At 35.2% G+C, this 15,800-nt stretch overlaps 1 protein-coding gene across 1 annotated transcript; it reads right to left on the bottom strand.

Moving 5' to 3' along the window:
• Positions 1–876: 876 nt before the first annotated feature.
• LOC120182833 (transcription factor bHLH75-like) lies at positions 877–2,205 on the bottom strand. The gene is made up of 6 exons (XM_039187692.1): positions 1,764–2,205; positions 1,585–1,686; positions 1,423–1,488; positions 1,282–1,350; positions 1,100–1,180; positions 877–987 (listed from the first exon to the last, which is right to left on the bottom strand). Exons 1-6 carry the CDS (start codon positions 2,079–2,081, stop codon positions 892–894), a joined length of 732 nt encoding a protein of 243 aa, XP_039043623.1. The 5' UTR covers positions 2,082–2,205; the 3' UTR covers positions 877–891.
• Between the last annotated feature and the right edge of the window lie 13,595 nt (positions 2,206–15,800).

The raw sequence follows: 15,800 nt of genomic DNA, 5'->3' as shown, positions 1-15,800 counted from the left end.
AGTGTTGGTGATTATCCGAAGAAATGATGTAAACATTGCGTAAAGCTTTATGAAAAGCAAGTGCTTTAAACCAACCAGTGATGCTCCAACACAATTGGCTTCTGAGTTATTGTTTAATGTTCCAAATGTATTTGTCTTTGAATGTTCTTTTGTATGATTGATTTTGGAAACACATGGAAAGTTAGGCAAATATCAAGTCACTTCTGGCAAAGTTGATTTCCTTTGGATAGCTATCAAGCCTCGTAGTGTTTCTATTTTTCTAAAGCGCGTGTCCGGTATTTATATCTCATACATATTTGGAAATGATTATGGGCATGATTAGTGTTGATGGGATTGGGAAAATAGTATTACGACGGATGCTTCGTCTTTTTTTAATTTTATGGAGAATCGCACTCGATGATTCTGTAAAAAAAATATTGAGAGTGGATGCTTCGTGCCTTGGAAGTGACACGTATATCAACATTTAGTGTCAACCTTAAGGTGATGATGAATTGACGACTATTTCTAGGTTGACAAACTAAATAGATTTGACTGTCAAATAATAGATTCAATTTTAACCGGTCACGTGATATTGTTAGTGATCCTGTCGAAGGATTACAGCTGACCAGAGGATATGAAAATCCAGAGGTTATAGAACCCCCGAAGTCTTCGATATTGCTAATGTTGACAAAGTGGTTGCGGAGGTAGAGTCATTAAGGTAGTGTAAATTTTTTAAATTTTATATCTTTTTATAATTGTTGGATAGTGAGAATGAATGGAAATAACTATAATTATAATTTTTCGTAAGGACAATAGATATCTAACTAGACAGATTTGATTTGCAGGAAAGTGAGGTAGGAAGCATATTTAATTACTTTACAACAAACAAGAAAGAAAGGGCCAAAAGTGCAGTCAAAGTGGCCATCTCAAATTGAAGCAATCCTCCTCTTCTCCATATCCATCTTTTGCCCATTTCTCCATCTGTTGTCCTACATGTGAACCTGTCCCCTGCATCATTTAGCTCCCACAATCACTCATTTTGACAGAACACACGCAATACAGTTAGCTTTTTACTTACTTTTACATGATTATGTTGGAAATGAAGTTGCTTGATGTATACCTGTGTCTTTTTGACACATTCGATTTCCGAGTTCGGGTCACAAGAAGCAGCAGCTGCTGCGGCGAGCTCCATCGAAAGAAACTGAAATTAGAAGAAAAGTTGGTTCATAAGGTGTTTGTAATATTTATTTGAGAGCTACGAAACATGAAACCTTGTTTTTACAGGGCAGTCAGTCAATTTACCTCTATTTGGTTTTGCAATGAATGAACATAATTGATTATCTCATCCAGCATAACAGCCATCCCCATCGTCTGTTGAAATCCAGTTTAGTGCTAAATTTTGTATGCTCCTTTCTAAATAAAGAAGATATGCATTCGATGTACCTTGTGGCATCCTGGAACAAGGTCCTGCAAGCACCTCATTTTCTCGTTTATTTTCTCCCTTCTAACCTAATAAAAGAGAGGCAATGTTACTTGTAACTTAAGTCATCTTTTCATTGTTTTCTTCATGGGATTGTTTATTTGGAAAAGAACAGATAAACCTACCCTTTCTGCTAAACTGTGACTGTCAGTAGCTTGGCCCCTTTTTGCTCTTACATGAATTACTCTCTCCTCGTTCTTCGCTTTCGTCTTCCCTTTCTCGAATCTCTGGGGGGGAAACATTAATAATATGTTAAAAAGAGATGTATAAAGGCTCAAACCTCAAAAACAAGTGGATCACACACATTTCTTTTCCTGGTATTGGTGTTTCCTCCATGCTCATTAGTGGAAACCACTGGAGATATAGTGCTCGGTTGTTGTTCCACTGCTTTTCTCTTCTTGCTTTCGATCCAAACACGTTCGTTCTCGACCGCCATCGAAGTATGATCGGTTGGTGTTGTTGCAGTGAGACTGCCTGTGAGCATGGCCGGAAATTCAGGTAATCGGTGGGCCAACAAGGTTTCTAGTGAGAAGTCAGCAGGAATGTTGAAATTATCCAACAGAACTGAACTCAGCTCTGAAGACTGCTTTGTCATTTCCATGCCTATATCCATTTCTGACATAGGCTGAGGGAAGTCCTAAAACCCTGCAGGTGTTGTCTCAACTCCACTAGTATAGAAGGCAAATTACAGACCTCAATTATGAAATAAATTATAAACAGATTGAGGACAATATATATATATATATATAGGGGTGCTTAATGAGTTGAGCATCTCGAACTCGACTCGATCAAGACTTGGTAAAGCTCGACTCGACTCGAACTCGAGCTCGACTCAAAATCTTAATGAGTTGAGTTGAGCAAAATCTAACTCCACTCGATAAGTTCGCAAGCAACTCATTAACTTTTTTATAATCTTTTTACTAGTTATCTTTAAAAAGTATTTCATTAAAAAAAATACTAATTTACTAATAGATGATAAATGACCAATCTATTAAATTTTTAATAAATAATAAAAAATACTAAATTATTAATTAATAATTATTATTGTACTACCAAAAAAATAAAGCTCTAATTATTATTTTAATATATTTTTAGATTGTTATTTTGGAGTTTAAAGTTTCAATTTGTTTCAGGAACTCTTTTGATAATGTTTTGATTATATTTATCAAGTTATGTTTATATTAAACTCTATATAGTATTAGTAGATTTTATCTTATAGTTAAAAAATAAGATAAAAATTTTGGTGAGCTTAATGAGCAACGAGGCGAGTTACGAGCTTAACGAGCACGAGTAGAGCAAAATTTTAACGAACTTAACGAGTAATGAGTCAAGTCGAGCACCCAAATTTTTTAACGAGCATGAGTCGAGCACTGCTCAACTCACGATCAACTCACTCGATAATCACCGTGTGTGTATATATATATATGTGAGATTTCCTTATTTAATCCTGAACCTTTTCTTTTGGTAGGGTCCATTGAGAAGATTACAGATATCCAAATGGGATGGGCCAATGCAACTTTTGAAGTGGAGTTCAAACATCAGAATATATGTGGTTTAAAGTTGCCTTTTTTCTATCATGGGAAAAGATAAGGGTTCAGGACTTGTAGTCTTATGTTACAAGGATTCACCGGCTACGGTCGCCGTATCGATGTCGACGTGACATGAAACTGATGTCGACCTCGTGTGGAATATCAATCAAGAACAAAACCTTGCAGCAAGGAGATGGACAACCGATTAATAAATCATTGCAAAAGCTAAAGTCATCTCACTAGACAATATTTTAGCCATAGCAAATTGCTAATACTCAAGGTGACAAGAAACTTACGATTTAAGGATCTTTAAAGAGCACTAGACGGCGGCAGCAGCACCCGGGGAAAACTTGGCTACGGCCGAGCATAAAATGGCAGATGATGAATCAAGGAAGCAGCAGAAATTTAAATTACGATTGCAGTGGCGTTTGGACATTAATTATTAAACTAACATTTTGTAATAAATTTGTTTTATAATAATATTTTTCTAACGTTTTAGAGATGAATTTTATACCATTGTTGAAACATAAATGAGCTCAGTTTGTTGGGCTTCTCGGCTATGCATTTCCTATGGACTGAATTTAGAATCCATTGAGTCTTACGTGATGATTGTTGTGATGGTCAAAAAGAACCTGAGATTATTTTTTACCTTAGGAAAGATGTGTTTGATTGATCGGTGATGTACTCATGAACATACCTAAGATGTTATTTTACGAGAAAACGAATTTATATAATTTTAAAAAATAAAAATAGATTATTAATTGAAAATAAAAAATATTTAAAATACATATTAATTTAAAACTTTTAAGGAACAACACTTTAATCCCTTGAATCCATCTTTAAACGCATTAGATATGATGCAATTATTATTTTAAATATATATTGACTTCAATTGAGTCTTGTAATTGCATTATATAATTGATTTGTTTGATTGTGTACTTAAAGAATTATGTTTTTTCCTTCTTGAAAAACAAATTGGGTTTATTCACAATTTTTTTACTTGATGATTTTGAGTTGTGTAAAAAAAATGATCACCGACATGTAAATTTAGGGATGGACAGGGGTCGGGTTTCGACCAACCTGACTTGATATGGAAATTTTACATTCTTCACCCGACCTGACATGAAAAATATATACCGTCCATCCGAACCGACTTTTTGAGATAAAATCCAAACCCGGAACTATATGAAATAATAATAAAATATTATTTTTATTCAATAAAATAGTGATTTAATTGAAAAAATAATATATAGATGGATATTATTGTAATTATTCCTAAATATATAAGGTAAAATTATATTTTTTCGAGTAGGGTCGGGTCGGGTATTTTTCACCCTAAACCCGAATCTGACCAACCCAAACATGACCTTTAAAAAAACTCGACCCGAACCCAAAATCTTTTTTAAAAAAACATATCGGGTCGGTTCGGAATCTATCGGGTTCGGGTATCATGCCCATCCCTACATGGAACTGTCTCGTGGTAGTCTATTTTATTAATCTTTTAAATTAAACCAATCATGATATTAAATTTAATAAATATAGGTTTAATTAAATATTTATATAATTTAATATTTGATGTCACGTGAAGATATATATTATGGATTATTTAAAAAAATTACATTTTCAATCTAATAACCTTCTTTATTATTCTCAAACAGACAAACTTACAAATAAATGTAGATTTCTATAAAAATGTCAAGAATACACGAAAACTCGATATTTTAATATTTTGATTCTCTCTCAGTATTCTTTAAATATATATTTTTTTACAAATCTTATTTTATTCATCTAAAAGAAACCAACACTTCAAATAATTACAGACGATACGACTAACCTATCCCCACAAATAAATCCAAAAAACAAACAAAAACCGGAGGCTTTAGCTAGAAACCCCATTCAACAATTAAAAACAAATTAAGACTATAAAATTTTCTATGATCAAGTCTTAAACGAGTATTCTTCTTTATCTGTAAAAAAAAAAAATAGTAGTGAATTGCCTTCCTCCTTCACATGGAGCCTACTATTTCTTTCTAGGAATGCCTAGGAATAGTTAAACCTCCTTATACGAGTCTAAACTAAGGCACTTTATCCAATCTAGGCCTAAATAACTCTCAGACTCGTCTTGCTTTATACTCTCCCTGCAAACAACTACCGCTAATAGCAAGATCATCCCTGAGATTGACCAGTTTCTTCCAAGCACAACTATAGTTGTCCTTAATCTTAAATTGCTAAATAGTATCACCCTTCAACAAATATTCCTTTACTCAAGCTACCCAAAGAGAACTCGATTGGGATAAAACAAGCCCCCATAGACACTTTATCATAAAGATTTGTTACAAACAAGCATGTCCTTAACTTCAAGACCCCTTCACATTTAGGGAGATGGATTTTCTTCCAACTAACATGAGCTCCACGAGCAGAAGTATCATTACCTTTCCAGAGAAAAGTAACACAGACCCTAGTAATATACTTTATAACTTTTAAAAGCAACAAGAAAATTTTACACCAAAAGTTTTGAATAATAAAAGTCACCGCCTGAATGAGTTGTAACCTACCAACAAAGGAAAGAGACTTAGCCGGCCAGCTTCTAACTGTTTTCAAATTCTGCCCACCAATACATCACAGTCCACATAAGATAGACTATTAGTAACTGAGGGCACACCCAAATACCTCACAGGAAGAAAACCCATCATAAACCCAGACGACTTAACCAATATGTCTATATCAGAAGTTCCCACTCCAAAAAAAATAATTCACTCTTAAAAATATTCATCTATAGCCCAGACATCGTGTGAAAAAACTCCCAAAACTCTCTGGACAACCATAACAGAAGTGTAATTACCCTTTATAAATACCAAAAGATTGTTAACAAAACAAAGATGTGTTAACTCAATTCTTTTACATTTAGGATGAAAATCAAACACTCCATAATTCCCTGTTAGATTCAACAAACATGATAGAACATTCATAACCATGATGAACAAATAAAGGAAAAGAGAATCTCCTTGTTGAACACCTTTTTCACTAGAAAAATAACCAATAAGTCTCTCATTTAACCCCACAGAGACTTTGGGCCTAGTTACACAAGCCCTGATCCACCCTATAAAATGTTAAGAAAAACCCAATACTCTAAGGGTGCGTTTGGTTCACGGAATGTAAGATTATCAGTGGGAATAAAAGATTACTAGGGAATAGGATTACTGGGAATGTTGTATTTTGTGTTTGGTTGGTTTAGCTGGAATGTAAGATTACCGTGTTTGGTTAAAGGAATCAAAGATTATTGGAATGTATATTTGACCAAATTGTCCTTATTATATATATTTATTTTTTTAACAAGTTGGAAAATATTTATATATTTTCTTTAAAAAATTTAAATTCATAAAATTTATATAATTTTTTTTACAAAATTGAAAATATAAAAAGGTTTAATGAAATGGTAAAATTTTATTTTAACTCCGGAACTTCATATAAAATTTTAATTATAGACTTTTTTTGTAAATCTAAAATAGTTTAAGGATAAATTTGTAATTTAATCTTCGTAGAATTTTTATTATTTAATGACAGAATAAGGATATTTTTGAAAGAAAATTTTTTTAAGGGCATTTTAGTCCAAAACACCGATAATCCAACAATACCTAAGGAAATGGAGGTAATGACATTCCCGGTAATATACCCCAAAAAATCCACTATTGGTAATATAAGATTACCGGGAATGACATTCCTGACCAACCAAACGGGGGAATGTGGATTCCATTCCCATGGAAATCTCATATTTCCCCAACTGAACACACCATAAGAATCTGAAAAATAAACTGCCAATTTATATAGTCAAAAGATTTTTCTTAAATAAACCTTTAAGGCACATCTAGGCGACAAATTTTTTTTTCCTATACCCCATTACAGTTTTCTGAACAAGAAGAACATTTTTCTCAAAATCCCAACCAGTCGAAAAACACTCTGATTTGGCAGAAAAATATATGGAAGTCGTTCATTCAATCTATTTATCATAATCTTAGTGATGCACTTTTACACTGTACAAAAATACGGAATAGACCTAAAGTCAGTAGCTCAGATCAAAGTAGGAATTTTAGGCACAAATGTAGTGACAGTGGAGTTAAAAGAATCATGGAGATAATTCATTTGAAAAATACTACATTACTCTTTAGAAACCACCCCTAACAATCCTCCAAGCAGCCTGGAAAAACTTAGCAAGACAACCATCCGAATCAGGCACCTTATTGTATTCATCGTAAATACCACATTTTAATCTCCTTTTGAGTAATAGGAGCAATTAGGGAGTTATGCATATTAGCATTCAATTCCACTCCTAAAATTTCCTTTGACAAATCATCTGAAATCAACTCCACCTCATCATATGCGGTACCAAGCGAGCCATAGAAAAAATCAACTAATTATAATCCTTGAGTATTTGAATAGTGTTATACTTCTTCCTAATATTAACTTGACGAGAGAAAAATGAAAAATTATAATCACCCTCTTGAATATATTGGATCCTAGCTTTGTGCTTTAGAAACTTCTCTTTTCCCTGCTTAAATCACTAATGCTTTAGAAACTCTATAGCCACCTTTTTCTCATGCACAATTACTTCCTCAGGGGGATTAACCATCACTAATTGTTGAACATTAAAGAGCTCAAGTTGCTTCTCAACTACTCTATTGAAAATATTACTAGAGCATTCCTTATTTAACCTGTAACACCCTAATCTGGTCCGACTCGAAGATCGAAGGACCAAGGTATTACACGGACTATTGAAATGACTGACTCAAAACGTTTTCTTAAAAACTATGTGAAATTTACCATAATAAAACCATCTGTGACAGTTAAAAAGTAAAACATAATAAGGATTTAGTTTACAAAATGCATGGAAATACATAATGCTAAGTCTCCAAAATACAATAAGTTTAAACAAACTTATGACTTGAATTAATACAAGGTCCATAAAGTACATGCCCTCTAACAGATTCAATATATACTCTAAAAATGGGCTGATCGGGAATATATCGATCCTCTACTGACTTGTTCAAAGAAACAAATTCCACAATGTTACACTAATACCTATATTATACTACATGCATTCATTTTTATGAACATGTTGATAAGTAGAAGTATGAGCATAAAGAAGTATTCAGTATGTGTTGAGGTAGGATACTCTTGGGTATCAGGGTGAGATCCGAAATTTTCTGCATCGGAAGCATATACCCAACTAACTTACTCCTTTGATTCATGGGACATCTACACCCAATTGGCAGTTGAAGTGCCTTAGCACTAGTTGACATATCCAGATAACTCTAGCGAACCAACCATGTTTACATACCAAAGTAGTTCAGGTGTCATGATCGTTTCTCGAGCATCAAACAAGGGCTAGTTTTATGTCATCCTAGTTTATATCATTTCTAGTTGTGTTTACAATTATGTAAGGTGTTGTCTCTTGTAGTATTATTCCATAAGCTTGGACGACTCTAGACCCCTTTTACCCAAAAGTTTAACTTATATGGATTTTTTATCCAAATCATGATGAGGGTAACGTGTTGAAGTATCAATACTCCCCTTAATATCGATAAAAATTTTGTGTTTGATGTTTGGGAAAATAAGGTGTGCATCGATACCCTTATTTAGAGTAATGATACCCTTCCTATGGTATTGATTCTACCTTGAGTTTCGATACAAAAATGCTTATTGGAATTGAAACTTTAAAAATTGGTATCGATATCCCTCATCAAGTATCGACACCCTATGAACTAGTATCAATACTCTTGACCCCTTAAATGCCTTGTTTTAAACCATCCAAAGAACAATATTGGTATTGTTCTTCCAACACCAATACTCATGCCTAGAATGCCTTGTTTTAGGCATGAAAATATACCCAAGACCTTACCCATTCTTCCTTCTATGTCCACTAAGAAATGTTTAAGCCTTTTGAGAGTTATTAAAGATTAAAAAAAGTCATCTTTCATGCTTAAAAATATTACAAATGGAATTCACCATGAAAATGCTTACACATGTTTCATGAACTCAACTAGCCAACCATGCACATCTAATGAGCTACATGTGGTATAGACAAGTTAGAAATGTGTTACCTTAGTGCTATGTTGCTGGAAAAACGTCCTTATTCAACCAAGAACCAATTTCTCCTTGCCCTTGGTATTGGAACTTTCTTCAATCTCTTTCACTAATCATGATAAATAAAACGAGTTATTAACCTATTTAGGAGCTTAAGATAATGTTAGGAACATTTCCTAGAGCTTAAATCTATCAAACATGTGTTGGAATTTATGTTTTCTTAAACCCTCTCTAAACCCCCATTTAGGATCACTTGGCCAAACCTTGATTTAAAAAGCTTGAATGAAAGCTAGTGAGGAGTATATTACAACTCTCGGCGTTTACAAATTAGACTTCCAAGACTTCAAAGATCCAATCTTTGATTGATCTTTGGAGAAGAAGAATATGATGAATAATGAGAAAAAAGACAAGGAAGTGTGGGAAAAAGAGAATGAAGGAATCAGACGTGATATCATCCCAATTAATGGGATTTTAACCTTTCTAAATAAAATTGTAGTAATTGTTCCCTTTGTCATTCTTCTTTCAAGTTTAAACTAAAGTCAACCCTTTTTCATAATATTTGGGCTTTAACCAAGCACAAGTCCATTCAAACTAGGTTAAGGCTCCATACAAGTTAGTAAATTTGTATAAGGTCCTCTTGGGTTAACTCGAACTCCTAACCCAAGATTCAGGGTGTTACATCTCTCCCTCCTATATAGAAATTGTGTCCTTAAAATTTACCTAGATAGAAGAGGTGAGGGTACTGAAGCTGCATGTCCTCATTGATTTTCTATGTCGCTTCCTCGACTACGTGGTTCCTCCATAGAACCTTCACCAAAGGAATTCTCTGGTTTCTTAGTTATTTTATTCTTGTTTCTTAGTTATTTTACATCCTTATCTAAGATCCTGATCGGCTCTTCTTCGTAGGTCATGTCTTGACTCACTTCAATATATTCTAAGGGTATGACGTATGAAGGATTGTATTGATACCTCCTAAGTATAGACATATGAAACACATTGTGGGTATGCTCTAGCTCTAGGGGTAAGGCTAATCGATAGGCCCCTAGTCCAACTCTCTCTATAATCTCGTAAGACAAATGCAGCGTAGAGTTAACTTTCTTTTACGCCTAAATCGAAGCACTTTCTTCCATGGGGAAACTTTAAGGAACACCTTGTCCCCAACTACAAACTCTATATCCTTACGCCTTAGGTTAGTATATGATCTTTGTTTGTCATAAGCTTTTCTCAATCGAATTTGAATTAATTAAACATTCTCTTCAATTTCTCGGATTAGGTCTAGGCCTACGATCTTCTCTTCAATAAGCTTTGTCCAACAAAGCGGAGTCTTACACTTGCATCCATATAGAATCTCGAACGGAGCCATCTGGATGTTTGTCTGATAACTGTTGTTATATGCGAACTCCACTAATAGAAAATGGTCCTCTAAACTTCCCTTAAGGTTTATGATGGCGCATCTAAGCATGTCCTCTAAGGTCTGAATAACGCACTCAGATTGTCCGTTTGTTTGAGGATGGAAGGTGATGCTAAAATGTAGCTTTGTACCTAAAGACTCATGAAGAGCTTTCCAGAATCAAGAAGTGAATAGAGTGTCTCTATTAGAAATGATCAAAATTAGAACCCCATACAACCTCATAATTTTATGGATATAAAGTTTCACTAACCTTTCTAACGTGTAATTCATCTGTATTGGAAGGAAATGGACTATCTTGGTTAAACAGTTAACTATAACCCACACTACATCGTATCTCTGCTTAGTCATCGATAACCCCGTTATGAAGTCCATAATCACCATGTCCCACTTCCACTATGGTATATAAATCAAATGAAGTAACCCTGAGGGAACTTGATGTTCCACCTTTACTTGTTGGCATACTAAACATTTAGCAACAAATTCAGATATCTCTCTCTTCATTCCTGACAACCAATATAGTGGGCGGAGCTCTTGGTAAATCTTGTTGCTACTCGGGTGAATTGAAAGTGGGCTACAATGCACTTCATGAAGGATTTTGTTACGCAACTATTCATTCTTGGGTACGCACAACCTACCTCTAAAGTAAAGTATGTTTCCCACATGCATTTCATAACATGGGGTCTCACCACGGAGGACTTGCTCTGCTCGAGCTCTTCAACAATCGTCAGAACTCTGTAACTTCTTAACTTCGCTCACTAACTCGAGCTCAACTCGCAACTCAACTAACAAATCTCTCTTCTCAGTCAAACTCAAACCTGCTAATAAGGCTCATAACTCCAACACTAATTTCCTGCTCAAGGCATCCGCAACAACGTTTACTTTACCCGGTTTGTAGTCAATCACAAAGTCATAGTATTTTAGTAGTTCTACCCATCTACGTTGTCTCAAGTTCAACTCTTTTTGGGTGAGTAGGTACTTAAATTTATTGTGATCCATAAAGATATGACACTTTCCCCCAAACAAGTAGTGCATCCAGATCTTTAACGCAAATACCATTACTGCAAGTTTTATGTCATGAGTAGGGTAGTTACGCTCATGCGGTTTGAGATGACGAGACATATAAACCACTATATTCCCTTCACACATCATCAAGAAATATCTTAACCTGTTTAATGACACATCAACAAACACAGTGAACTCCTTACCTGACTTTGGTTGAGTTAAAACGGGAGCTTGGGTGAGAATTATTTTTAACCGATCTAAACTCTTTAGGTATTTTTCATCCCATAAGAAGGGAACTCCTTTTTGTAGTAATTTATTTAACGATGTCACTATCATCAAAAACCCCTTGGCAAAACGACGGTAGTACCTAGGAAGACCCAATAAGCTAAATACCTTAGAAATATTCTAAGGCGGTTCCCACTCTAACACTGCTTGAATCTTCTAGGGGTCCACTTCGAATACCATCTATCGCTACTACATGACCTAGGAACGAAACTTCCGTTAACCAAAATTAACACTTCCCAAACTTTTCATAAAGCTAAAGCTCCCGAATCATCTACATGACGATACAGAGATGCTAAGTGTATTCTTCCTATGACCGAGAATACATAAGGATGTCATCTATGAAGACCACTAAAAATTGATCTAGGTATGGGTGAAAAACTTGATTCATCAAGTCCATAAATTCCACAAGGGCATTGGTGAGTCTAAACGACATTACAAGAAACTCGTAATGGTCGTACCTTATTCTATAAGTTGTCTTGGCTATGTCGACATTCTTGACTTTCAACTGGTAGTACCTTGACCTCAAATATATCTTAGAGAACATATACACCCCTTTAAGATGGTCGAAGAGATCGTATATCCTAGGAAGAGGGTAGCGTTTCTTGATGGTCAACTTATTCAATTGCCTATAGTCAATATACAACCTCATAGATCCATCATTCTTCTTAACAAAGAGGACAAGTACTCCCCAAGGAGAAACACTTGGTCGGATGAAACCCTTCTCCAAAAACTCTTGGATCTGATTCTTTAACTCTTTTAGCTCTGTCGGTGCCATGCGGTAGGGAGCAATGGACACTGGTGCTGAGCATGGTAACACTTCAATGCTAAACTCAACCTCTTGATCATGTGACAACCTTGATAGATCTTTTGGAAACACATCAGAAAACTCTTGTACCATGCAAATATCTTCTAGTGTTAAAAGTGCAACTCTAGTGTCCATAATGTGAGCAAAGAAGTCTTTGCACCCTCGACTAATTAATCTCTAAGCTACTACCACATAAACAACCTTGGTAGGCCAACTGAACTTCTCACTAGTAATTACCATTTTAGTGACATTATCTTTCCTGAGTTTGAGTTGCCTCGCCTTGTACTTCAAACTAGCAACATGCTCTGAAAGTTAATCCATGCCCAAAATCACATTGAACTCTCAAAACGAAAACTCCATTAAGTCAACTAAGATGGTTTAAACCTAAATTTATACTGAGAAACGACAATGAATGTTATCAAAAAGGACATCTAACCCCATGAGACTAGACACCTAAACCCCTATTTAAATCCTCATTTGGAATATTCCTTTCTCAGACCAGGTCACAACATATGTAGGAATAGGTGGAACCCGAATCTACTAAAGTAGTGACAGGAATAGAAAATACTGTAAATGTACCTAAAATCACATCTGTCACATTGAAATCCTCCTAAGCTCGAACGACATATTGACGAGAAGCCACTTTAAGCTCTAAACCCACTACAAACCTTACAGTACCCCGATTAAACTTCCCCGATGTAACCCCACCACCTCTCAAAGACCCTCGACCTCGTTGAACAGATGCAGTTAACCTCTATGTCGAAGCGGGGGCTACACCCTAGGCCCTAGGATAATCCCTGATGAATTTCTCAAATAAACCATAGATGAAGAAACCTTCGGACACTCAAAGGAACTCACTGGGATGTCTCCCATCATAAGTGAGGTACATTAGGTGGAATAGAGTCCACTCTGACCTGTTGACACCTAATCTAGAAGATGACAACAAGGGTCTTCTATGAGGGACGGATCTACCCAAATAATCGAAACTTTAAACCAGGCCCCTAGATAAACAATGACCTCCATGAGAACCCTTGGCTCTCTTATTTAATGACTAAGAGGGTCTAGTTGACTTTGGAACCCTCCGACTCTATCCTACCTTATCGCTTGTATCTTGCGCTCTCCTACTCAATATTCTCTCAACTACTTTTGCTTGTAAGGTCTCTCACTAATCTATCGCGTCACAATTCAAAAGGGCGGTGAAGAATTCCAACTTGCCTTTAAGAGTGAGGTGTAATTGGCGCAACGTATGGAGAGTCTCTCTATGCCACTAGCCTACATTGATGGGGTCATCGTCCTCGGAATCATAAAAGTTAGTGGTCTTGTACCCTAAAGATAAGATCAATATCCTATGAATTGGTATCAATACTTTTGACCCCTTAGTACCTTATTTTGAACCATCTGAAGAACAATATTGGTATTATTCCTTTAGTACAGATACTCAGGCCCATAATACCCTATTTTAGGCATAAAGATATCTCGAGACTTTACCCATTCTCCCTCATATGTTCACTAAGTAAAGTTTAAGCCTTATGAGAGTTATTAGAGGTTAAAAGAAGTTATCTTTCATGCTTAAAAATCATAAGCATATCTAATGAACTACATATGGTATAGACAAGTTATAAATGTGTTAACTTAGTGCTAGGTTGTTGGAAAAACGTCCTTATTCAACCAAGAACCGATTTCTCCTTGCCCTTGGTCTTAGAACTTTCTCTAATCTCGTTCACTAATCATGACGAAGGAAATGAGTTATTAACCCATTTAGGAGCTTAAGATAAGGTTAGGAACATTTCCTAGAGTTTAAATCTATAAAAAAATGGTTTGGACTTCATGTTTTCTTAAACCCCCTCTAAACCCCCCACTTAGGTCACTTGTCCAAACCTTTATTTAAAAATCTTGAATAGAAGAAAGTGAGGAATATATTACAACTCATACCTTGGTGTTTACAAATTGAACTTGTAAGAGTTCAAAGCTCCAAACTTTGATTGCTCTTTGGAGAAGAAGAATAAGATGGAGAATAAGAAAGAAGACCAGGAAGTGTGGAAAAAAAGAGAAGGAATAAATCAGATGTGATATCATCCCAATTAATGGGATTTCACCTTTCAAAATAAAAATGGTGTCATTGTTCCCTCAATCCTCATTCTTTCAAATTTAAAATAAAGTCACCCCTTTTCGTAATATTTATGCTTTAACCAAGTCCAAGTCCATTCAAACTTGGATAAGGCTTCATACAATCCAGTAAATTTGTATAAGGTCATCCCGGGTTAACTCGAACTCATAACTCAAGATTTGAGGTGTTATATAACTGTTTAAGGGATTTTTCAACCAGATGGTATGATCATAACAATCAAGGGTAAAAAACTCCACTACTGCAATAGGGAATGAACTAGACCAAGCTTGATTCAAAAAAAGTGTATCAAGCTTCCTAGACAAAGCAACCTCTTTCATTCAATTACACCAAGTAAATAAAGAGCTTAAAAAAGATTGGTTAACTACATCCATACTTTTCTGACAATCCAAAAGCTCATACATCGCTCTAGTAATACCCTAGCTTCCATCAAAATCAAAACTCTCACTAGGGTGATTAATGATGTTAAAATCACCAGCAATAGCCCAAGGAAAATCTCCAATACTATCTTTAGAAAAGATTAAATCTCTTCAAATACCCATTCTTCCTTCTTTATCATTACTCCCATAGATAAAAAAGAAGAAAAATAATTTATCCCATTTTTTCAACCAATAATGAATCACTTGATCAGATTGACTAACCACATCAATCGTCCAACCACCTCTGTACAAAACCCAAAATCGACCAAGTATTCCTGTAATTATGAAGTAAACTCTAGCCATCAAAACTACCTTGAACAATCACACCAATATTTTCTTTTGGATCCTAGTTTCTATTAGACAAAGCACTTCCACATCTAAACATCTAACTAATCTAAGAACTCTTCTCTACTTAGAGGGGTCATTGAGCCCTCTAACATTCCAAAAAAGCACATTCGTTATAAAAAGGGGAAAGAACCACCCTTAGAATCTTGATTTAACTTACCATATTTCCTATGTTTCATCTTATTTTGACCCTTAGCCTTAGCTTTAGGCTTCAACTACTCCATTAACTCTGCCACCCCCTTTGCAACAATCATTTTTTCATGGAGAATTACCCTTAACTGCTTGGTTTTCATCAACAACAACCAATAAATCAAATTTATTAGAACTCTTTACCGCCAA

Source organism: Hibiscus syriacus, unplaced genomic scaffold (assembly GCF_006381635.1).
Source record: "Hibiscus syriacus cultivar Baekdansim isolate YM2019G1 unplaced genomic scaffold, ASM638163v2 tig00112738_pilon, whole genome shotgun sequence".
NCBI lineage: Eukaryota > Viridiplantae > Streptophyta > Magnoliopsida > Malvales > Malvaceae > Hibiscus > Hibiscus syriacus.
This window is presented reverse-complemented; position numbering and strand designations above follow the sequence as displayed.

Coding starts and splice junctions, on each gene's coding strand:
- LOC120182833 (XM_039187692.1), bottom strand. CDS start 2,081: ATGTCAGAAATGGATATAGGCATGGAAATGACAAAGCAGTCTTCAGAG. Junction 1,351..1,422: donor TTGTTCCAGGATGCCACAAG/GTACATCGAATG, acceptor GGATTTCAACAG/ACGATGGGGATGGCTGTTAT. Junction 988..1,099: donor AATGTGTCAAAAAGACACAG/GTATACATCAAG, acceptor TAAATGATGCAG/GGGACAGGTTCACATGTAGG.